General features: G+C 43.4%; 1 protein-coding gene across 1 annotated transcript in view; it reads left to right on the top strand.

Moving 5' to 3' along the window:
• The window catches only part of PIK3AP1 (phosphoinositide-3-kinase adaptor protein 1), a 123,891-nt gene that overhangs the window by 5,750 nt on the left and 93,959 nt on the right, over nucleotides 1–24,182 (top strand). The window contains exon 2 of the mRNA XM_039230220.1: nucleotides 3,380–3,796. Coding sequence (XP_039086151.1) covers nucleotides 3,380–3,796 — 417 coding nt within the window. The remainder of the gene's footprint in view (nucleotides 1–3,379; nucleotides 3,797–24,182) is intronic.

The following is a 24,182-nucleotide window of genomic DNA, read 5'->3' as shown; positions in this document are numbered from 1 at the left end:
AAGAGCTGAGTTGCCATCTTGAGTGCTTATAATGTTCTCAGCAATTCCCTTCTCTCTTCCTTATTTCCTTATCATCTATTGACAACATCACCAATGGCTTCATTGCTACTGTATGGGACCTGTCTGAGATCTTATTCTCCTTCTAGCCCATTTGTAAAAATTGTCGACATAATATTTGCTAGTATATTTGTCTGTGTGGGTGGGGGTTATTAGTGGCTACTGCTTTTAACTTTTGCACTTTTTAAAAAATATATTTTTTAATGTTTGTTTATTTTTGAGTGAGAAAGAGAGACAGAGCATGAGTTGCGGAGGGACAAAGAGAGAGGGAGACACAGAATCTGCAGCAGGCTCCAGGCTCTGAGCTGTCAGCAGACAGCCCAACGTGGGGCTTGAACTCATGAATTGTGAGATCATGACCTGACCCAAAGAAGGACACTTAACGGACTAAGCCACTCAGGCACCCCTAGTTTTGTACTTTTAACTGAATTCTGAGTGTAGCATCATTAGCATTGCACCCTTGATATTATAATGCAATGTGAAGTCTTGTACACTGCCTGCCTGGAGGACATATACTCATATGCAGTAACACTTTACATTTAGAAGAATATTAAAAATAATTTTTTAAATGTTTGTTTATATTTGAGAGAGGCAGACAGACAGATAGAGTGCAAGTGGGAGAGGGGCAGAGAGGGAGAGGGAGACACCGAATCCTAAGCAGGCTTCAGGTTCTGAGCTGTCAGCACAGAGCCCAATGCAGGGTTCGAACTCACAAGCTGTGAGATCATGACCCAAGCTGAAGCCCGACGCTCAATAGCTCAGACACCCAGGCACCCCTACATTTAGAAGAACATTTCCTCTGAGGATAAATCAGTCATGTAGAAAAGAGGGGCGGAAAGAAGGTAAAAGTATTATGATCCTTTAAATCTACTTTTCTCAGGGTAAGCTCTGTAGTTCTGCTGCTTTGCCAATATTATTCCCTCCATAGTCCTGAAATTATTTCTCCATTGAGGTACAAACAACTGTGTTACGCAGGAAAAAAAAAAGATCAATCAGCAAAGATTTTATCTTGTGGAGGTCTACAACACTGCCTTCTATACATTAAAATTTTGTGTTTAATCTGCTTAAGCTTTGGGACCAGTGCAAACATTCCTATAATGGACGGTTTTGAGGAAAGAGACGATGCTCAGAACTGAGTTTTTGGTAGAGCCACAAACATCCATGGTGTTGTGAGAATTGCTGATGGCTCCCCCCTCTTTTTTTCCACATTGCCTTCTTAAACTGACTTCTATTAAAATTTGCACCCCTCCCCTTCAAAAGTACTCCTGGGCTGATCAATGTGCTCCTATTGAGAGCCTGTTGGGTTTTATATTAGCGCTAGATTACGGCTCCAGCAAAGCACACACTCCAAAAAGAAACTCCAAACTTTTAAAAATTTGTCATTTAAAAAATTTTGGCAGTATTATCCCTGGGGAAATCAGAACAGTGTTGGGTTCCATGTTATATGTCATCGTTTTTACTTTGAATATGGTGTTCGATGGGACAGGAAAGGGGAGTCCTCCTGAGATGTTTTCAGAGCTTATGGTCTCAGGTCCTGCCCCGGTCCTGCCTCTGACCTTCATGCCAGCAACCACTCAGTGGAATGTGGCCCAGGATAGTGTTTAATTGTGACAATCCACAACTTAGATGATTCCCGAGCTTCACCAGACTTGAGCATCTTCCTTCTCTGAATGGGAGGAAGGATCCCTGTATTGTTTTGTATCATATTATATTGTATTGCTGATGCTCAGAGATTCCTCTGAGCTCGCCCCTTCCAAATCATGGAGAATGGTTTGTTGTTTCTGGGCGATGAGGCTTCTCAACTGTAGGAACAGTTACGTGAAGATTCAAGCTTCTTTGAACTTTGGGTCATTGGAAGATACGCTTTAAGACTCACAAGATTTTTTTTTTTTTTTTTTTTTTAATGTTTTATTTATTTCTAGGAGAGAGAGAGAGACAGCGTGAGCATGGGAGGGTCAGAGAGAGAGGGAGTCACAGACTGAAACAGGCTCCAGGCTCTGAGCTGGCAGTCAGCACAGAGCCCGACGCGGGGCTCGAACCCACGAACCGTGAGATCATGACCTAAGCGAAAGTCGGACGCTTAACCGACTAAGCCACCCAGGCGCCCCAAGACTCACAAGATTCTTGACAGAATCCCTGACGGGAGGTAGCAGGTGGATGGATGAGAGGATGGGACAGGGGACCAGGGGACAACCTGAGGTTCAGTCTCGGCTTTGTGACTAATAGACTGAGTATGAATTGAAACAAGTCCCTTCATCTTCCCATATGAAACGTTTCTTTTATCTGTAAATGAGGAGTTTGGGCCAAGCAATTCCCAAAAGTTTTTTAAGTGAATGCTTCTCTGAGACTTTGGGCTCTGTTTCTGGCAGTTATGCTTTATGAGAAGAAGAAGAAAGCCTATGTCACAGACCAGGTATGGTGAGGGACACCTTACAAATGGTATTATGTCGATTGAAGCATTAATTTGTCCACGATTGCTGTTTACATTAACGCATTGTTTCTATTAATGTGAGGCTGATGATACCAGGTACCAATTATTGAGGGTTTACCACATGCTAGGCACTACGCTTCACACTTTATATGAAATATCTAATTTAGTTCTCACAAAACACTGATAAGTATTGCCAGTATATTTCCATCTAAACCTCCATTTACTCATCAGTAAATGAGGGTTTAGATTCTTTAAGTAACCTGCCCAAGGTTACACGGCTAATAATTCACAGGGCCGGGATGCTAGCTCTGGCCACCTGATTGCATACCTGTGCTTATAACCACTGTCCTTAGGAAAGAGCCAGGTTCTTCCGTCAAACTGTATGAGTTCAAGTTCTGACTCTGTCGCTGTGAACCTTGGGTAAATTAGGTAACCTGCCACACCTCAGTTTTCTCATCTTTAAAATGGGGCTAATGGTATTACCTACCTTATAAGGTTGCTGAAATGATTAAATGAGTTTGCTGGGCAGTGTGCTAGCAGAGCACCTGGAACGTAGTAAGCTCTGGGTAAAGAGCTTGCTGTTGCTGCATCGTCCTCCTCCTCACCACCATCATATGCTGCATCAGCTGTGGGTGGAGGGGCATGCAGCAGAAGTGACCGCTTATGTAAAGATCTGAAAAGGCATAGTATGTTCGCGCAGAGAGTGGGAGACTGCTATGGCTGGACCACAGACTATAAGTAGGGAAAGAGGCTTGGCAGGTATGCCAGGGGCAGACTGTGAAAGACTGCAGGTGCCAGGATCCTGGTCTGGGTGGTTTATATTGCAGGTGACGGGAGCCCTCGGAGGAGCAGGTGTGTTTTAACATGCTTCTGTGCCTTTTTCTTGCACAGGGGTGGTTGGAAGATGCGACATCCTCATCGTCTACGGCCCAGATGCCGAGGAATGGTGCCAGTACCTCCAGGACCTCTTTCTGTCCAGTCGGCAGGTCCGTAGCCAGAAGACGCTAACTTACAGGCTGAGCCCTGAGACCTCCTTCTCGGCCAAGGACCTGAACTTCTTCCTCAGCTCCCGCTGCGTGGTGGTGCTGCTGTCCGCGGAGCTGGTGCGGTGCTTCTGCCAGCCCACCCTGCTGCCCCTGCTGCAGAGAGCCCTCCATCCCCCCCACCGCGTGGTGCGCCTGCTCTGCGGGGTGCAGGACAGCGAGGAGTTCCTGGACTACTTCCCAGACTGGGCGCACTGGCAGGAGCTCACCTGCGAGGACGAGCCCGAGACCTACGTGGCAGCTGTGAAGAAGGCCATTTCGGAAGGTAAGAGTGTCTTCTCAAGTGAAGATAAGCAAGCCCTAAAACAGTGATTGGTCCAGGCCCCCAGACATTCCAGATGATGCATCTTCCTGCTTGTAAACCACTTCCATTTTATCATCACTGACCTAAGATTTTTGTTGAAGATATGCCACTTCGGCTAACGTGTATATAGAGAAATACCCTTCTTCTCAGTTTCCCACCAGTCTGACTTCTGTCTTTTGCCGTGTTTCTCCTTTTAAAGTGGGAAAATTCCGATGCTCTCTGCTGGGGCTAATGATTTCAGTGGCCCCAGGAAGTGTGACACACACTCTGATTAGCAGTAACGGAAGATGTGCTCTGGGATGGAGGCACGTCACAGCCTTTCTTCCTCTTTTGTTTTCTATTTTGGCCTCACTGTGGGCTATGAGTGGGCTACGTGTTTATCCCTGGTGTCTTGCCACTTGAGATCATCTGTACCTGATGCCAGCAAAGAAGCCTGGAAAATTATGGGCTGATTTAACTACGCTCAATTATCCCTGCTGTGACTTGGTTATTATCTTGGCTCATCCAGCGCATATCATTCGATGAACTGAATCAAGAATTCGCTAATACTCAGTGACCTTAAAAAGCTAATATAGCTTCCTACATAACATATCCAGGACTATGCTGCTTGCTCTAAACCAGTAAATATGACCAGAGCTCTTAGCATAGTGGGATCCTAGCTAATTTGTAATGTGACTAGTGTTAACATAAAAGATGTCTCACCTGAGATGCCTGGGACTTGGATAACTAATTCTTCTAGGGTTTGCTTTTCTTGCCTTCAGAAGGACACAGTGATAGAGAAGGCACATAGTTCAATCTTGCATGATTGCACATCCTTGCTTCGAGGGAGTTTTGATCTGCCTAAACTTACAAAGAACTGAAACACAAGTAGCTGTTTCTGTGGATGTGCTTATGTCACTGCAGTGTTCCATTATGATCTCGCGGGCAGGCCAGTCATTCAGAGCTCCAGGGATGTACTGTCACTGTACTGGCGCCTCATGCTGCATGATCAGCAGGTTGTTCTTTCGAATATTCCAGTGGTGGGACACCTGGATGGCTCAGTCGGTTGCCCGTCTGGCTCTCGGTTTCAGCTCGTGATCTCATGGCTCCATGGGTTCGGGCCCCACATCTGCTAGTGCAGAGCCTGCTTGGGATTCTGTCTTTCTCCCTTGCTCTCTGCCCCTCCCCTGCTCACATTGTTTTTCTCTCTCTCCCTCAAAATAAATAAATACATAGGTAGGGGCGCCTGGGTGGCTTAGTTGGTTAAGCGTCCGACTTTCGCTTAGGTCATGATCTCGTGGTTCGTGGGTTCAAGCCCCACATCGGGCTCTGTGCTGACTGCCAGCTCAGAGCCTGGAGCCTGTTTCAGAGTCTGTGACTCCCTCTCTCTCTGACTCTCCCCTGCTCACGCTGTCTCTCTCTCTCTCTCTTAGAAATAAATAAAACATTTAAAAATAAATAAATAAATACATAAATAAATAAATGAGTAAATAACTTAAAAAGAAAGAATGAAAGAAAATATTCCAGTGGTATTATTTTTAAAACTACATGATAAAAAGGATTCTTTTAATATGGTTTGAATGCATCCAATGTTTAGTGTCTGGAGTTGATTGACTATAATCATTTACTTTTTACTAATGACTCTGGCTCAGTATGCTATGAACCTGTGGTTCTAAGTGCTTCATGAAGAATGACGTGTTTCACAGTGGTGTTTCTGTTCTGAGAACAAATAACCTGTCATCAGAAAAAGATTATTTTAATGGGAGATTAAAATAAGCTTCTTAGTGGCAACTCTGTGGTTCAGAATCTATGGATATGGAGGGATGAGTGGAATTCTAGGAAAGAGAAAGAAGTAGGATGGCTTATGGCTCCCAAATAACTTTCTGATCTGGTGTTAGACTTGTGGACTTTGGGAGTTGAGGTATCCTGTGTGTGGGGGATGCTTTGGTTTGCTTTTCAGGTCCCTTAGCCTTTTGCGCAGCCCAGTAATGTGGGGCTCTGATTTTTATGCTGGGAAAGCTCTCTTAACACACTCAAGACTCAGAGTCTGGCAGTATACCAAACAGGACATTGGACAGTAGGGACACCCCATTGCCTGGCTCTGCCGCTAACTGAATGCCCAGTATCGGGCAAATCACTTAACCTCTTTGGGTTTCAGTTTCCTTCTCCATAAGTGGCAGAGAAATGGCAGAATTAGACTTGATCTAAGATACTTTCCAGGGTTAATAATCTAGGACTCCCCAAGGCCAGAGAGTCTCAAACATTTTTTTTAATGTTTATTTTTAAGAGAGAGAGAGAGAGAGAGACAGAGGTGAGTGGGAGAGGGGCACAGAGAGAGGAGACACAGAATCTGGAGCAGGCTTTAGGCTTTGCGCTGTCAGCACAGAGCCCAATGTGAGGCTTGAACCCACAAACCATGAGATCATGACCTGAGCCAAAGTCAGATGCTTTACTGACTGAGCCACCCAGGCACCCATAAGTCTCAAACATTTTTGAAGCATTCATCTTCTTACCCATTCCATGCCTGCTTTGACTCTTAGGAAGCTTACCATTAAAACAATGTTGAAGAACAGTACTATCCCAAGCTAGGTTTCTTATATAATTATGTCTTTAGTTAATGTTCTCTATAACTTGTGATTGTTTATTTTATTTTAAATGTTTCTTTATTTCTGAGAGAGAGAACACATGCATGTGCGAGTGGCTGAGGGGCAGAGAGAGGGAAAGAGAGAATCCCAGGCAGGCTCCGCGCTGTCAGCATCCATCCCAACATGGGGCTTGATCTCACAAAGTGTGAGACCGTGACCTGAACTGAAATCAAGAGTTGGACACTTAACTGACTGAGCCACCCAGTGGTTTTTATTATTAAATTATTTTATTATTAAATAAAATAATTTATTTTAATACTTCTCTTGTACACATGAGGTTTTCCTAAGGTGCCTCAAAATAAAAGCAAAAAATTTGCATACATTACTACAGATATCCTACTCTCATAGAAATAAATATATGAAACGTGTATCTTTGACTTTCCGTGTTAAGAAAAACAATCCCAGTGGGAACTGTAATGGAAAATTGATAATGGGGTTAAATTAATGGTAGGGACAATAATTATGGGGTTACTGATTGTGGGGTTGTTGAAAGCTATAGGGAGAGAAATTTCAGGAACCCTTTCTAACAGTTAGATTGTGCGAAGATGGAATGGATTGCCTTTGGAGATGGTGAGTCCCACATCCCTAGGAGCATGTGAGTGGAGACTGCAGATGTGGTCTAAAGGGATTCAGCTTTGGAACCGTAGTTGGACCACGTGACCTTCACAGCCTCTTGACCATAAAATTCCCTCAGGTGAAATTCCTCTGGTTCGCCAGGAACACATTTCTGTTCTGAATCCAGTCTTCCTCCTTCACCAGGTCTCCCTGGGGTTTCTAACTCCCCCCTGAAGAACTACTGGTCATGTTCTTGCTGTGACCTCAGCAGTAAACAGCAGGAATAAAAGACCTCAGTTTATAATCCTTAAAATGTAATCCTTAAAAATGGTAAAGCTCCCAGCATGTGTGCCTTTTGAAAAAACATGACTACTTGCTAGGACACCCACTGAGACCATTTGAAATTTAGGCTAAAATTTAGACCATTTAGAATTTAAAGGAAGGCTTAGAGATCAAAAGCTTTAGAGAGTAGAACTGGTAATGAGGTAATTATTTTAGAAACTTAGATTAAATGGGGTTATAGGTAGTCAGACTCCTTTTGCCCATACGGTATCTAAATAAGCAATTCTCAGATGTAATGTGTGCGGGAGGACCTGGGGACCTTGTCAGTATGCTCATTCTGACTCTGTAGGTGTGGGGCCCACCATTCTAACAACATTTCTAACATGTGCCCAAGTGATACTGTGCTGGTCAAGGGTCCACTGAGTATGTGAGCAAGGGTCTGAGCCCCACCTCCTTTGCCAGGTCAGTGGTCATATCCCTCTGTTGTGCATGGACCATTTTCTCAGGTCTCCACTTTTCTGTAAATAGAAGCACCATCACATCAGGGTGACCCCTGGATAGCTGTCAGTTTAAGTATAAAATTAGGTCAGTGTTGGGTGCTTAGGCCAGTAGGCTTCAGGGCAGAGCTCCTGAGTTCTCGTCCGCTGCCCCCGCTCACAGAAGTGATGTGTGAGCTCCGGCAACTTTTAATTTCCATTTTCCAGATGTAAGTGGTCCTGACATTGGAGTGAGGGTCCACTTCCATCACAATCCTCACTGCTTCTTCTTTTAATAGGCCCGCTGATCATCATTACTATTCCACTAAAAAAGTGTTTGGGAGGTTTTCTTTTATTTCCCACCCCCTCTCTTCACATTTGTCAGCCACCTTAAAATTGAGCAGATGTTTTAATTAGAGCCTTTAGTGTGTTGGAGCAGCCAGTTTGTTTCCCAAGAGCTTCATCTGTAAAATGATGGGGTTGGACCGCATGATTTGGAAGCTTTGTTCCAGCCCCCAGTGCTGTAATATATCATTAGAAGTTTTCAAAGAAGATGGCAAATTACTCAGAACACTTGAACTGATTTTGTGTCCTTCCAAAATGTCTGCGGTGATATATACCCAGCGCATTGAACACTGTACCGTTGTGCTGGATTTTGTTTTTTGCTTTGTTGGGTGATTATTTTAAAATAAGGAAGTGAGAAAAACCTAGGTACAGTATAGAAATAATTTCCTCTTTTTTCTGGAGCTCTATTCTTTGCTGCAAATCTCGCTGGAATATAAAAATAGATTGTTAGTCTGTGTGGGAAAGGATGTGATAGGTGATATTGAGTTTTATTTCCAAAGTTCTCATCGGTGTGCATGTAGAGGGAAGGGAAGCTCTAATCCTAATTCTTCTAATATTATCATTTTCCATCAGAGATCTTACCTGTCCCTCCTCATGCTCTTTGTACTTCAGAAGTTTTGATGATACCCAAAATTATGTATTTTGCCTTTTGTTTCCACTGGGAAAATTTAGAGGCCTACATCTAGCTTTTCTTGGTTGATATGAATGTTCTATTTTTTAATGTTATTTATTTATTTATTTCTGAGAGAGAGAGAGAGAGAGAGCGTGCGAGCAAGAGCAGGGGAGGGACAGAGGAAGAGGGAGATACAGAATCTGAAGCAGTCTCCAGGCTCTGAGCTAGCTGTCAACACAGAGCGCGACGCGGGGCTTGAACCCACGAACTGTGAGATCATGACCTGAGCCGAAGTCGGACACTTAACCAACTGAGCCACCCAGGCGCCCCTGTTGATATGAATGTTCTAATCTGAATATTATACTAGAGTTTAAAAGAAAAACAATTGGATACTTAAAAATGTCTTCAGCTCATCACGTGGATTCCAAAATCTTTTCCTAAATTGAAGAAGGAACTTTTTATAATGTTTAAAAAAGTTTTTTTAAAAAATTCCTGTAGGTTATTGCCAATTTTCCCTTTTTATAAATAATGTTGCACTGTATCTTCCTTCAGCCTTGTGCATAAATCTTTGTGAATCTCTATTGATGTCCCCAGTGTCCTCTCTGTTGAGCTCCCAGAGATGGGGTAGCATGCATACTCTCTGAATCTTGACCCTCTCCCTGTAACCTGAATCCATGGCTCCTCTTACAGTTTTTTGCTGTTGTAGTTTAACTTTTTTCCTTCCCTTTATGCTGATTAAGTCAGTTGTTTTCATGTGCAGTTTCTCTTACAGAGATACTTGTATGGAGAGCTGCCCTGCACTGTTCCTTCCCCTCACTGACAGACCTAATAATGACACGAATGGTTTTGTGACAGTTATTAACTGTAATGCAGTGGGCACTTTATGTGCTCTCCCCACCACCCAGAGTGGGTAGATGGTTTTATTGCCATTCCTCAAATAAGAAAACTGAGGTTCAGAGAGGTTAACTGACTGGCGTGAAGACCAAGAACAGCTCTCTTTGGAACTGAGGACCTTCAGGCTCTCCACTTTGCCTTGCTTTCCCCCAAGTGTGCTCCCACCGCCCTTCTTTTCCACGTGGAGACAAGAGGGATGAAGAAAGCTTGTGGAAGAAATAGTATCAGGGCAGTGAAGTTTCCCTGAGTTCGCTAGACCACACGTTGGCAAGTGAGGCTGGGCATTGGTCCTGTCCCTGCACTGTGTTTCAAGTGCACGTGCGTGGCCCTCACCCAGACCTGCCAGACCAGAGTCTCAGGGGGGCTAGTCCTGGGAATGGGAATTTCAGCCAACCTTGCAGTTGGTTCTGCTGCACAGCCGTGTTCTGGAGGCTCTGCTCCATGCCTGGCACCCTGTCCATTGGTGTTCTGGTTAGAGGAGGCGGCCGCAGCTCAGGCCCTGTGGGCTGTTTCGAGGCAAGTCACGGGGCACACGTCCCAGGAGCCTAGAACTTGGCCACGGCATGACTCGCTTCCCACGTCACAGGGAGCAGCCCTTAGAGAAGGGGGGAGGGCCAGACCCTTGTAGCAAAGGGGAAGTCACTGCACCCTCCTTGCTCTCCGCGGCGTGGTGGCCTTACCGATGGTAAGTCATTCACTTCTGGGGCTTCTGTGGTTCCTTGCAGAGGCCGAGGGGAGAACTGCCCTCTTGAAATGGACTATTTTTGTTCTGCTGGTCTTTTGCCTCAGGGCTGGGGGTGGTTGCACTGCTCTTTCTCCGCTGTGGGTTAACCACTCTGCCATTGGCTTCTGAATGCTCCTTAAATGCCTTCTGCTGCATAGTCTCCCCTTTCTGCAATAATTTTTGATTTGGGGAAGAAGATCCCCAGCTGGGATAGCTGAAGTCCATCCTGTTCACTAAAAAGCCACAGCTTGTCCCAGGGCCCTTTGGATTTCCCTTGCCAGGTACCCTGACTGCCTTGTAGAAGAAGGTAAGTTCATCCCCCTCACTGCACCTGAAGCAATTACTGAGGACCAGTAGAGTTTTGGGCCCGTGGAACTTTCCCCCCGAGGCTCCCAGGATAATGCATTTTCCCACAGAGCTGTGAGCCCCAGGTGGCACAGGGCAATTGGCCACCCCTCCTGCTTCGTCAGCCACCCAGAGATGGCTGTCTCCTCCCAGTCCCTGAGCCTTTCTGTGGCGCCTCGAGGAAAGTATCTGCAAGTCCTCTTGTCAACTCTTGTTGGTTGGTGAGATGCAGCGAAGAGGGAGTGATGTATGTTCAAGTTTCCATTCCTGGAAGAATCTTGTTTGCACCTGTCTTTGTCTCGATCTTCTGTCATCCGCGAGAGTGGAAATACTAGATATAAGAATTTCATCCGTTAGTTTCTTAACCTGTGCTTTTTTGCACCTTGCTTCTCCTGGGACTGTTGGTAGTAGAGAATATTAGAACTTAGGAGGGACCTGACATCTCTTTTACCCATTTTGGTGGACATTATTTCATTTGGTCCGTGTAATTTTCCTTTAAGGGAGACATTGTTACTATGTCTATTTTAAAGATGAGTAAAACAAGGCCTAGACAGGTTCAGTGATGTGCCCAAGGTCACATAGCTGCTTGTCCAAAAAGCTAGGATCAGGGCAAGGGTTTCTTGCCATGTAGTCCAAGGCCTACTCATGGCCTTATCTGCATATCACAACCAGCTTTTCACCTGGTACATATTTATTGGGCATCTGCTCTTTCCAAAGTCCTGTGCTGGGATAGAGCAGGGAAAGATGCACCAGTCAGTGCTGTAATGGTGCATGTGTTTTAGAGCAGTGCTGTCCAAGAAATGTATAATGTGAGCCACATGTAAAATTTAAGGTTTACTTGCAGCTGCAGGGAAAAAAATAAAAGGAAACAGGTGATGTAATTTTAATAATATGGTTTACTTAAGCCAATTATCTAAACTATTATCATTTCAACATATAATCAATATAAATATTATCGATGAGATATTTTATAGCTTTTTAAAATACTAAGTCTTTGGACTCTGGTGCATATTTTACACTTAGAGAACACACTGCAAATGTTCAATGGCCACCTGTAGCTAGAGGCTACCATATTGGATGGCGTAGATCAAGAAGGGTGCTTCTTTTTTGGAGAATTGGGGCCCTATCAGTTAATATTTTAATATATTGACTGTCATATTTGTCAACAACATGCCTATCCTGGTTTCTCCATTCATTCGTATATTCGGTCAGTCATTCAAAAAGTATTGAATGAGCATCTATCTGCCAGGTGCTGTCGGTATACAACACCTCTTTATCTTCTTATTTCCTTTCTTCCCTTTCTATATTTTGTTAGCTATTTTAGCTGTATTCCCAGGTTCCGGAAGTTCAGTGTCAGTGAGAATGAGCTTCTGGCAGCCTCTGTGAAGACAGTCAAACCAGGGTGCTTGTAGGTATATATAAATGTAAAACCACATATGGCTTTTAAAAGTTATATTTTTACCCATATATGCATAGAAAGCTTTTTTTTTCCTACAAGGATACACAAAAACTTTTTGATAGTAGTTACTTTTGGATAGATGGAGAATTTATATTTCTCGGATGTTTCAAATTTTCTACTATGTTCACGTTTTACCTTCAGTTAGGCATTTTAAAAGAGAAAAATGATGGAGTCATGGGGATTTTATGGATCTAGAGGAAGGAGATGGGCTTGTACCCAGCTAATCCAATCAGGTTGAACTTCAGGTTAAATTCCTTTATATAAACTCCTTGCCCCTTTTCTCAGTTTCATTGGGCTGATCTTCTGGGTTAGGAGGAGTGTTACGGTATCAGTCTATGTTATTTCTTGATGTCTGCAGCCTTCACTCACCCGGTATGGGCTAATCATGCCTGCTACTTTCATTGAGTCATATTTTAACTTTTGTCAAATCAAATTTGGATTGAGGTTTTCTTGGGGTACTACAATCCTGATACAAGAAGTAAGAGAATATGAGTGTATATTTCACAGACTCTGATACTGACTGCTTTTGCTACCTTGGGCAAGTCACTTGGACAAGTCATTCTGCATCTGTTCTTGTCCTTTTTAAAAAGCTGGGAGGAGTACAAGTTGGCATCTGAGACTTTTACGGCCATGAAATTCCATGTTGTTTTACTGTGTGCAGCTTTACACAGGTTACATTGCATTGCTGGGTCTTACTCTGATAGTTTTCAAAACCCCATCAGAGTATAGTGTTTTATTTCAGCTAACAAGTTCTCCTTCACAATAGAATTTTAAACAGAACCTTAAATGACATAGTAATAGCTTTCTGTTCATGGACAGTTCCCTAAGTTTAGTCTTGGGAGAATATAACATGATGCCATTATCTGCATAGGAATGAAAGAATGCATGTATTTAACATTTTACATGTATTGTTTATTATGGTCTCTGTGCAGATTTATGAATGTGGGTCTATAGGAAGATAATGGGACAGGGGAAATGAGGGCAAATATGCATGACAAAATGAGTTTGTTAATTTCCCTATTATTACAGGGTGTTTTGACAGCTTTTTAAATTAGTCTCCACTGCCATTCACATGACTAAGAGTGTGTCTGAGACGGCCAAGGAAATAGGATGATTTATGTTGGAAATGACTCTTTATCTGCCCTTTGGAGAAATTACTAGGCTTGTCATGTGGATTTTTGAGCAGAAGACTTCCTAATTTAGCCATTTTAGTAAAATTTAGACAAACAATGGCTGATTGGTTTTCCAAGACACTGAACAATAGGCAAAATCAATAACTGATAAAATTGCCTTTTCTGTGGGGAAAAAACCCTTGGAGGCTATTTTATTTTCACTGTGTTTATGTTTTTAAAGAAAATGCTGGTGTCCACTGATGCTGTTTTATGTGTGGCAGGTGCCTAGTAGGTGGTGGGTGGTGGATGACTGGCTGTGTAAGTTCGTCCATGGACTGTTGTGCATTTTCCTTACTCTTGGGCCCACTTCGAATGCCCCAGTTAGAGAGAAAGATACCCCTCTCGAGAGTATCCTTCTTACTGGTCTATGCTGCTGGTGTCATTTGGATCGTCAGTCATTTCCATGGAGCAGGTTTGTCTTCCGTTGTATAGTCAGGGCGTATCTAAAGAGAAACTTTGAGTTGATTCAAAGCAAGACAGGGTGATAGAGTAAATCTTTTTCACTGCGTCCATACTTAAAAATGTACCAGGTGTGACATCCTGTCCCACAAAACAATCAGAATGCTGTTAGAGAAACTAACAACCCGAATTGTTTGTTCCACGAGTGAGGGATGTGGTGGGTCTTTTAGTAGCAGAGACTAAATTGGCTGTGTCCTCTTTAAAGGAGATCATTAAAGTGAAGACCTTGGGAGAGTTCAAAAGAGACCTCTAGAATTGGCTTAGTCATTTTGGAAATTCCCTGGTACTTCTTCTTCTGGGTTTATGCCTTCTGCATATGTGTATCTCCCCTATCACTCTTACCAGGCTAGACTCATACCAGGTTCTTACTGAGAAGAATGCTGGTTGAACATGCATATTTTGTCTGCCACATTGCCAGGTTCTCAAACAGGCTGGCTCTCTCTCTAACATCTGATAACACAGGAAGCGGATGGGGGGCTGATGATGAAATGAAAGTGCTCTAATTTTAAATTTGGACTAAATAAGTTTCCTTTTAGGTGTACAGCTAATGTTTGAGGCTATAGTTGTAGCTAAGGCTTACAGTAAGACATCCATCAAAGCTAGCATATAGAAGAATATTGTTAGTTCTTGACTCAGTTTTTCGAGCATGTAAAATGTAGGGAAACATTTCTGTTGCAGGGTACGGCATTTAGCATTCCAGACAGAGTCAACCTGTTATTTGTTCTGAAACTAATTCCCCCCTTTGATTTTCTAGAACTTTCTACTATCATTTCTCAAAGCCTTGATTTGTAGCCAGGGGTCTCTGACTGTGATTGTGAAGTGTTGTTGTGTTAGTTTTTCAGGAAAAATGTAATACTGAAATGATTTTACACTCCTTTGGCAGCCTAAATGTTTGTTTTTTTATTTTGTATTCACGTTGAAATCAGAGTCCCAGAGGCTATAGAAACCCTTCAACATTGTTCCTCCCTTATCCCTTCCATGGTCCAGGGTGTTCATGTGGTTACAACTTGCCCATACTCTGGAAACAATCTAGAGTCTCTGATGGAACAATAGGGATTAGGAGCCATGGAGTTCACAGGGTGGAGAGATAGAATATTAACATTAGAAAAAGAAACTGGGATTATCTGGCCCAACCACTTTAGTTAAAAATGAACAAAAGACCCAGAGGAATTAGAGGGTTTACCTAATGTTACACAGTTAGTGACGGAGTTGAGACCCAATTTATGTTTATATTTCAATGACTATGTATTGAGCTTAAGGAGTGACTGTCCTGGGGGTGGCACTCTGCATGATCCTGGGGAGACTCAATGAAAAAGGAAACTGAATTCCTGCCTTTGCAAAATTTATGTGTCCTAGAAGGAGAGGGCCATTAAGCAGCCAGTTGTCCCATTAATTACTTAATGCCAGGCATGGCCAGTGTTATGAGGCACAAGTCTGGGAGCTCTTGGGGCACCTGGGTGGCTCAGTCAGTTAAGCATCTGACTTCGACTCAGGTCATGATCTCACGGTTTGTGGGTTCGAGCCCTGCATCGGGCTCTGTGCTGACAGCTAGCTCGGAGTCTGGAGCCTGCTTTGGATTCTTTGTCTCCCTCTCTCTGACCCTCCCCTGCTCATGCTGTCTCTCTCTCTCTCTCTCTCAGAAATAAATAAAGCATTAAAAAAAATTAAAAAAAAAAAAAAAAAGAAGTCTGGGAGCTCTCTTTGAATAATAAAGGGGACCTGAGATGTCCTGACGGCCCCTTTGGTAGTTCCTCAGAGCATCTGTCAAGGAAACAGTGAGTTTCCTGAGCATCTATTTGTCTTGGAAAGGAGGAGAAAATGTGTGTCTTACAGTGATGGCAAATGTTGTACAAATGGTTAGCTTATGCTAACACGGAGCCCAAGTTAACCATGGTTTTTAGGCAGGTTAGTCATTTTCTCAGAGTAGTGATTAGGACAGTCTAAAATTTTAGACTAGCTTTATTTAAGCAGTCAATTTTAAAATGAGCATTTTGCTTCTGTCCTTAAATTTGAGGACAACAGTAATGTTGCGTATATGTATTAATATGTTCCCACAATTTGAAAGTTTCACATTTTAGTTCATCTAAATGTGTGGTTAGAAGGATGGGCCAAAGGGGCACCTGGGTGGCTCAGTCGGTTAAGCGTCCGACTTTGGCTCAGGTCATGATCTCGGTCTGTGGGTTCGAGCCCTGCATTGGGCTTTTGCTGACAGCTCAGAGCCTGGAGCCTGCTTCAGATTCTGTGTCTCCCCCTCTCTCTGCCCCTCCCCTGCTTGGTCTCTGTCTCTCTCAAAGTAAAATAAATACATAAAGAAAAAGAAGGTTGGGCTAAAGATAAGTTGGAAGTTAATAAGGATCAATATAAAATTCAGCACAGAGTCCAAGAAAATAATCGAACAGTTGTATAAAACAGAGTAAAGGAATAAATATTTTGAGAGTAGCGTTTGTAAGAAGATCTTGTGGTTTTAGTCAAAAGCAAGCTCAACATGGTCAACAGAGCAGAGCAATGTCACCTTAAAAAGGTTAATGCCACATGAAGGTTTATGAACAGAAATATTGGTGTCATAGGAGAAGCTCTCTACTACCTGGCCTTTAGTCAGCTTATCTAGAGAAGTGTTTACTTTTCTAACGGGAGGGATATCAAGATATTCCATCCACTCATCCATCCATTCATCCATCCATCCATTCAACCATTTTGTTTACTCTTCCTTCAGTAGAATATGAGCCCCAGGAGAGTGGGGATTTTGTTCACTGCTGTATACCCAGTTCCTACAGCAATGCTTCACAGATAGTAGGCCCTCAGGAAACTGTGGAATGACTGAATGGAGTAAATGAGAGAATTGGAAATTACGTCAGATGATAAATGTTTAAAGGAAATAAGCTTGTAGAGAAAAGAAATGTCACTGGAACCATGGAAACTGTCTTCCGAGTTTTAAAGGCCTGTCATGTGGATGAAGCAGAGGGGTGGGACTTCTCCGTGTTTCTGTGGTGGACAGGGCAGGGAGCCATGAAGGAAAGTTGCAGTGACGGCAATAACACAAGTTTAGTTCATAATCTAAAGACAGGCAATCCTGGGGAAAGGTCAGGGAAAGTGGTTATTCTTAAGTAGGGGTCAAAATTTCACGGTAAATGCTAAAAAAGAAATTGGGCTTTATTTGAAAAGCAAAACTAAACATTAAGAAGGTACGTTAATTGTGGGGTGCTTGGATGGCCCAGTAGGTTGAGTGTCTGACTTTGGCTCAGGTCATGATCTCACAGTTTGTGGGCTCGAGCCCTGCATCTGGCTCTGTGCTGACAGCTTGGAGTCTGGAGGCTGCTTCAGATTCTATGTCTCCCTCTCTCTCTCTCTCTCTCCTCTTCCCTACTGTGCTCCCTCTCTCTCTCAAAAATAAATAAACATTAAAAAAAAAGAAAAAAGGGAATAAGTTAATTTGGTCGTATAGTACAGTTTTGATTGTAACTTCAGCTGTATGCTAATTCTTAATCCATACGAAGACTGAATCAGCTGTTGCTGGATTTTATGCAAGAAGGATTGAGTACATTTTTCTGACACTTTTATGCTGACACAAGAGAACATTCCTTAGTTCACATTTGACTTTTTAAAAACAGTTTTATTGGGGCACCTGGGTGGCTCAGTCGGTTAAGCATCTGACTTTGGGTCAGGTCATGATCGCACGGTTCATGGGTTCGGGCCCCACGTCGGGCTGTGTGCTGACGGCCAGCTCAGAACCTGGAGCCTGTTTCAGATTCTGTATCTCCCTCTCTCTCTGACCCTCCCCTGCTCACGCTGTCTCTCTCTCTCTTTCTTTCTCTCTCAGAAATAAATAATAAAACATTAAAAAATAAAAAAATAACAGTTTTATTGAGATATAATTGACTTAAAGTTTTCAAAGCTGCTTTTCAATCATTATGTATTCCTGCAATTCAGTTTTGATTACCAGGTGGCATTCCTATGGTCTTTTTCCTGTTCGGTTGGTAACCTACCCAGTGGGTAGTGGCTTTACTTGTGATTCAGTTTTCCAACATTACTTTTATCAGCCTCACAAATTTCTGTATCTTTTCCAAAATCTAGAATAACCCTATATATCCAAACCACACTGCATTTATAGTTTGTTGTAGAGAAATCCTAAATCTGGGAGAGAACAAGCAATGAAAACGTGGCTGAATGGATAAAAATATATACCATGATTAAGCAAGCAGAAATGTTTACGTGGAGACCAATTTTGTAAATGATCATTTTGTTGGTAAATACTTTTTTTTGAGAGAGAGAGAGAAAGTGCAAGCAGTGGAGAGGAGCAGAGAGAGAGAGAGAGAGAGAGAGAGAGAGAGACAGCCTTAAGCAGGCTCCATGCTCAGTGCAGAGCCTGATGTGAGGCTTGATCCCTCAAACCTGGGATCATGACCTAAGCAGAAATGAAGAGTCAGATGCTTAACTGACTGAGCCACCCAGCCCCAGGCAATACTTTTATTTTATGAAAAATTTAATTTCCTATGTTGCCCCAATTATGGAGACTTGAAATAGGAATACTCAGAAGATGATAAGGCTGTCACAGTTGAAAGCCACTGACATGGGTTCAGGGCTCTAAGCTTTGTTCCACCAAGCAGAGAACTGAGGGAATGAATATTCTGGCACATCTGTAACCCATTCCATTTGGTAGACTAGTTGGGAAGCTTTGCTACTGATAATGGAATCTTGAATCACAACAGTCAGGGATCCGCTGGGACAATGGCCCCAAGCTAACACATAATATTTAGCAAGGCTAAGTGTTTATCTGCAATTAGGTCTCAAACCTCATCCCTCCCCGGCTCCCCCACCTCCCCACCCCTGCAACAAAGCAAATGGAATTATTCAATTGTGACGTGGCAGGGGGAAAATCCCGGTTTCCTTGGTTTACATGAAGAAAGCTGTGGGTTTGAGGTGGCCATGTGCTCTGTGTGAATCAACAAGGTATCACGACTGCTTTAAGATGCAGTCTTGGACCACCCTTCTGAACAGTGGCCAGATGGGAAGAAGTGACAGTCCTTCTTATATTATACTCAGACTCTAGTTACCCCCCCTGGAGTAGCTGTTGGCAGAAGATTGGAGAAATGGATAGTTAGGTTTTGGTGGGGGGGTACAGTATATGGAGAACAAATAAGCCAGAGCTATCTTCATTGAAGGCCTACTTAGAAAGAAAGCTGATTGCTCTGGACCTGTTTGTCTATATGGAGAGGTCCCCAACTTGGGCAAAAGAGGAAAAGCAAGAGTGCAGTTGGTCCTCAGAGGTAACCTAGAACCAAGGACTCAAACTCCACATTACTTCTCCACCTCCCCTTTCTGTCTCTGCATAGGGGTGTCATTTTCTGATGAGTCCTCTCCAAGAAGAAGTGCAGCTCCTAGGAGCTGTCCCACCTCACTCCTTCCAACCCCAACTCCAGAGAGGAACTGACACTTGTTCTCAATGGTCCAAAACTTAAAAATCCCATGTTAGGGACTAAATAGTTGAATTTGGGATAGGTGCCTAACTCAAGGCCAGGGGATTGGAGGACTATAAATGACCCATATTGATAGCCTGGGGTGTGGGGTTTCTAGAAGCTGGGCAGCTTCCATTCAAACCACTTGGTGAGGGAGTGGGTCAGGAATTCTCCCCAAGGGGACTGCTGCCCTTGTCCTTGTCCAGCGGTGTGAAAGAGAGCTGGCACACTGAGGCATCTGGGAACATGCCTCTGCCTGATGAGTAGGAGTAAGCTGGGGATGCTTAGTCACAGAATTACAGAATTGTGGGCTGGAGTGAGACTGAGGCTCAGCACTGTCAAATGACTTGCCTCAGGGCCGTCCAGCCAGGTAGAGACCAGAGCCCAGGCCTCCAGCACTAAACTCAGACTTCATCCACTATGCTTTATTATCTTCCCAAAGGAGAAAACACCAAGATGTGGGGACTACCTTCAAACATCAGAAGGACTGTTAGGTGTTTGATGATGCTCCAGAGACAGATTAGGATTCATGGAACAGGAGTGACTGACAAGCAGAATTCTATTAAATTTAAGGAAGAAATTAATTTCAGGATTGGCTTAACAATGGAGCAGGCTGCCCCAGGAGGTGGTGGCCAGAAGCCCTGTCACTAGAAGCCTTCAGGCTCAAGTTTCATAAATATCTGCTAAGGATGCTGAAGAAGGAATCCCTAAAGTCCCTTCCAACCCAGAGGCATACTATAAATGACAAACTTGGACCTGGACTTCGCTGCTTTTTACTGTTTTCCTTCAACGTCCACCAGTTATAGACTGTTTGCAGTGGTAAATACTGTGCTAACCATTTTACAGTGATCATCTCATTTACTCTAAATCTAGAAGAGAGAGGCTATTATCTCATTGTGCAGATGAGACACAGAAACATTATTTCCCAGAGGCACGTGGAAACTTCAGGTTTGCACCCAAACTTCTAGTCTTAACTCCTGTATTCATGGCTTCTTAAAAACTATTTGTTTCCAGTTCCATTTTTATAATGCCTCTTCCAGGTAGTCTTTTTTTTTTTTTTTAGGTTTGTTTATTTATTTTGAGACGGGGAGAGAGAGAGAGAGAGAGATAGAGAGAGCGAGCGAGCATGAGTTGGGGAGGAGCAGAGAGAGGGAAGGAGAGAGAGAATCCCAAGCAGATAGTACACTGTCAGCTATCAGCGCGGAGCCCTCTGTGGGGCTTGAACTCACAAACCACAAGATCATGACCTGAGCTGAAATCAAGAGTTGGATGCTTAACCAACTGAGTCACCCACGTGCCCTAGAGCCATGTATTTTTGGTTTTGATGAAGAACCAAATATCTTGAACCTCATGTCTTTATATTTAGTCATGTTCCGCATATATTTGAACCTCATATTATTGTAAATATTCATGTACATCAGCCTTCCCTGCTACCCAATGAACCAGAATGTCTGTGTGGGATGGACTGGGAATATGTGTTTTTTAATTCTGGTGGGTACTAAAGTTTGAGAACCACTGGTCTAGAGCTTTCAGGGGAAGCCTAGAAGGGAGATCAGATGCTGAAAATTCTTATATTTATCTAAACGGCTGAGATATGCTTTGAAGGCCATGGGGAGACATTGAAGGGCTGAATATTGGGGTCTGACATGACAGAAATTCATCTTAAGTAAGTTCAGTCCAGGGGCTGTGTGGGCAGTGCTGGAGGCTAGAGACTGGGCAGGAGGTGACTACATCTTCCAGGGGAGAGGTAATACGAGCCTGAGCAGAGCAGAGGCAGTGGGAATGCAGAGGAAGGGACACTTTCTGAAGGGGCAGAAAGTAGGCAGAAGCAGCAGGACTTGGTGCTTGATTGTGGGGTAGAGGAGAGGAAGTAGCCTGGTGTGTGAATTCAGTACACAGGACTGAAAGGTGCCTGCATGTAGACTTCCAAAGTAAGAAAGCACTTTCAATAGGTGGTTGGTTGAAAACTTGATGGAGGAGATAGCACTGAAATAAATGGTTGAGGGGGTGCCTGGGTGGCTCAGTCAGTTGAGCTTCCGACTTCAGCTCAGGTCATGATCTCACAGTTTGTGGGTTTGAGTCCCGCATCAGCTCTGCACTGACAGCATGGAGCCTGCTTGGGATTCTCCCCCTCTCTCTGTCCCTCCCCCACTTACACTCTGTGTCTTTCTCAAAATAAATAAAGAAATAAACAAACAAACAGACAGGCAGTTGGATTTTAGAAGGAATTGGTGAGAACAGGAGTAAGTGACATCCCAGAACGAAGGAGCTAGGCAGGCAAGGCAGAGGGGTAGGAAAACATAGGATGTGTTTGAATTTGGGCTAAGAAGTGGTTGGGGAGGGACAGTGGGGGAAAATATTACAAAGACCAACTTGAGTCAGTGGGATAAGGGCCTTTGACATCAGTATAAAGAGCCTTGCCCTTTGTCTTGAGGGCTTTTTGTTCTTGGGGCAGCAATATGACCAAAATGAATTTGGAAGATCATTCAGCCCAGCTAAAAGACTGACCCTACTAGTTTTTTTGTTTTTACATTGGAGTACTGTTGACTCACAATGTTGCATTACTTTCAGGTGTATGACTTCGTGATTGGACAAATCTATATATCGTGGTCACCATGAGTGTAGCTACTATCTGTAACCATATGGCGCTGTTACAGTACCATTGATGTTATTCCCTATGCTCCACCTTTTATCCTCATGGCTTATTCATTCCATAAGTGGAGGGCACTCCCCTTCACCCTTTTTGTCCATTCCCCTATCCCCCTTCTCTCTGGCAACAGTCAGTTTGCTGTCTGTACTTATAGGTCTGTTTCAGCTTTTTGTTTGCTTATTCCTTCATTAAGGGCTGACCCTAGTTTCTGAGGCAGTCTTTTCCTCAGTGTCTGTTGGATGTAGAGCTAAATGTTCATAGATCCTACTTAAAACAGAAATGAAACCCCTGTTACAACCTGATTTTCTGATGAAATACTAGTGAATTTCCATAGGCTTGCATAAGTATTTTATTGAGATGGTGTCAAGCATGAATTTCCTGACATCTTATCCTCACCTTTTGATTCTTATTACCAGCCCCCACTTTACTATCAGTAGTTATGTCCCCTAGACATCTCAGGTGGTGTGTTTATAACAGGCCTCATCTCCGGTGTGGGTGGAGAATGGTGGCTGGCTAGAAGGAGCAAAGACTCTGATGTGCCTATTGAACAAACAATGGAAATGCTAAGGGGTGTTGGGGTGGGGTGGGGCTGTCCCTAAATCTGCAGTAGATCCCTGGCAAACAGACATGGAAAGAGGTGGTCAGGGCATGAAGCAGTCTTCGCCAGCAGCCACTTGTGCTGGGGACCAAATAGCCTGAAAGGTAAGGGTGCTTTCATGGATACTGTGGAATACCATTATGTTCCTAGGAGGCTGGAGGGAAGCCCTGTCTTTTCTGTCTCTATCCTTCACCTCACAGCCCAAGCCCTTCTTTCTTAGATTCTAGTATCCTTGGTTTCTCCTTTCTCTGGAATCCTGTGGAACTCATTTGCAGGACACCCATAAATAACACTCATTTATCTAATTGCTTCCTGAATTTCAGTTTGGGTCTCCAGCTAGTGTGTACATTCTTAGGAGAAGGGCCCAGGAATATCATTCCATGGGCTTCTCCATTGTGCCTAGCACAATGTGGGCCTATGGAGATCTTAGTAAGCACTATTTGCTTGTTTGGCTGTTTGGTTGAAATCTTGGAACACAGATAGTATAGTTACTTTTTAGCTGAAAGAGCTTTATGACAGTGACTAAAATACTCTCTCAGTAGGGTCACAATTATTATTTGTCACAAATGTGTGTTGACCGCCTACATCCTGAATTGTTTAGGGAAAAAAATGCTTTCAGAACACTCGTGATCTAAATGAGGACTTAAATGCAGTTTCACATTGGCTTCGAGTGATCCTGCTATCTTCCCATTTATGCATATATATATATATATATATATATACACACACGTGTAAACATATATATATATATATATAGGTATGTATGAAACTCTTAGTGAATTTGGTGAGGACATGTGCTATATTAGGCACTGCAGAGGCATTCTGTAGATTACAAAGGTCTGTAGATTACATTACAGATTCTGTAGAAAACATAGGTCCTGGGGCACCTGCCTGGCTAGGTTGGTTGAGCATCCAACTCTTGATCTCAGCTCAGGTCTTGATCTCAGGGTCGTGAGTCTAAGCATCAGCCTCCATGCTGGGCTTGAAGCCTACTTTCACAAAAAATAAAATGAAACAAGAACTTCATAGGTCCTATTCTGGAGAATCCTCCTGAGCTAAGGTGGCCAGTGGGCACTCATCTGCTAAGGGTCACTTTTGGCATCTGGAACTTAATATTCAGCAGGGATGGACACAGGGTTCAGCCTTGCCAGTCTTCCCGTGACCCACCGTATGTTGTCAGAACTAGCTCCCTAGCTCTTTACTGGTGCATCAGACCAGGACTTGAGTGCCGAAAAGGCAGTTAAGAGGGCCATGGATATGAAGGAAATCCACTTCAGCATCAGCTGGGAGGGAGTTCCAGTCGCTCTGATCTCTCAGGGGCTCCATGTTATCTGTAAGATGTGGTGGAAATGCCCACCTCACAGGGGACTCTCAGGAAATGTAACTGAGAGGGCAAATGGAAATCTGTGGCCCCAGCAGCGCCCCATCAGCCACCCTCGCTCCTGACCAGCTTCACTCTGCTCCCATGTGTGGTGCTGTCAGCATCTGTCAGCTGGCTCTGTCCCCTTCTTCCTGGCCTCATGGCTGCGGCTTTGGTTTGAAGTCCTCATCATTTCTTGTCATAGAAACTACACCTTTTATTTTGTGGTAATCTACTTTTTTTAAGTTTTAGGAATCTTTTTTTTTTTTTTTTTTTTTTTTTTTTTTTTTTTTTTTTTTTTTTTTTTTTTTTTTTTTTTTTTTTTTTTTTTTTTTTTT

This window comes from Hyaena hyaena, unplaced genomic scaffold (genome assembly GCF_003009895.1).
Source record: "Hyaena hyaena isolate Hyena2069 unplaced genomic scaffold, ASM300989v1 scaffold_44, whole genome shotgun sequence".
NCBI classification, from domain to species: domain Eukaryota; kingdom Metazoa; phylum Chordata; class Mammalia; order Carnivora; family Hyaenidae; genus Hyaena; species Hyaena hyaena.
The sequence above is the reverse complement of the archived record's forward strand: the minus strand, read 5'-3'. Positions and strand labels throughout refer to the sequence as shown.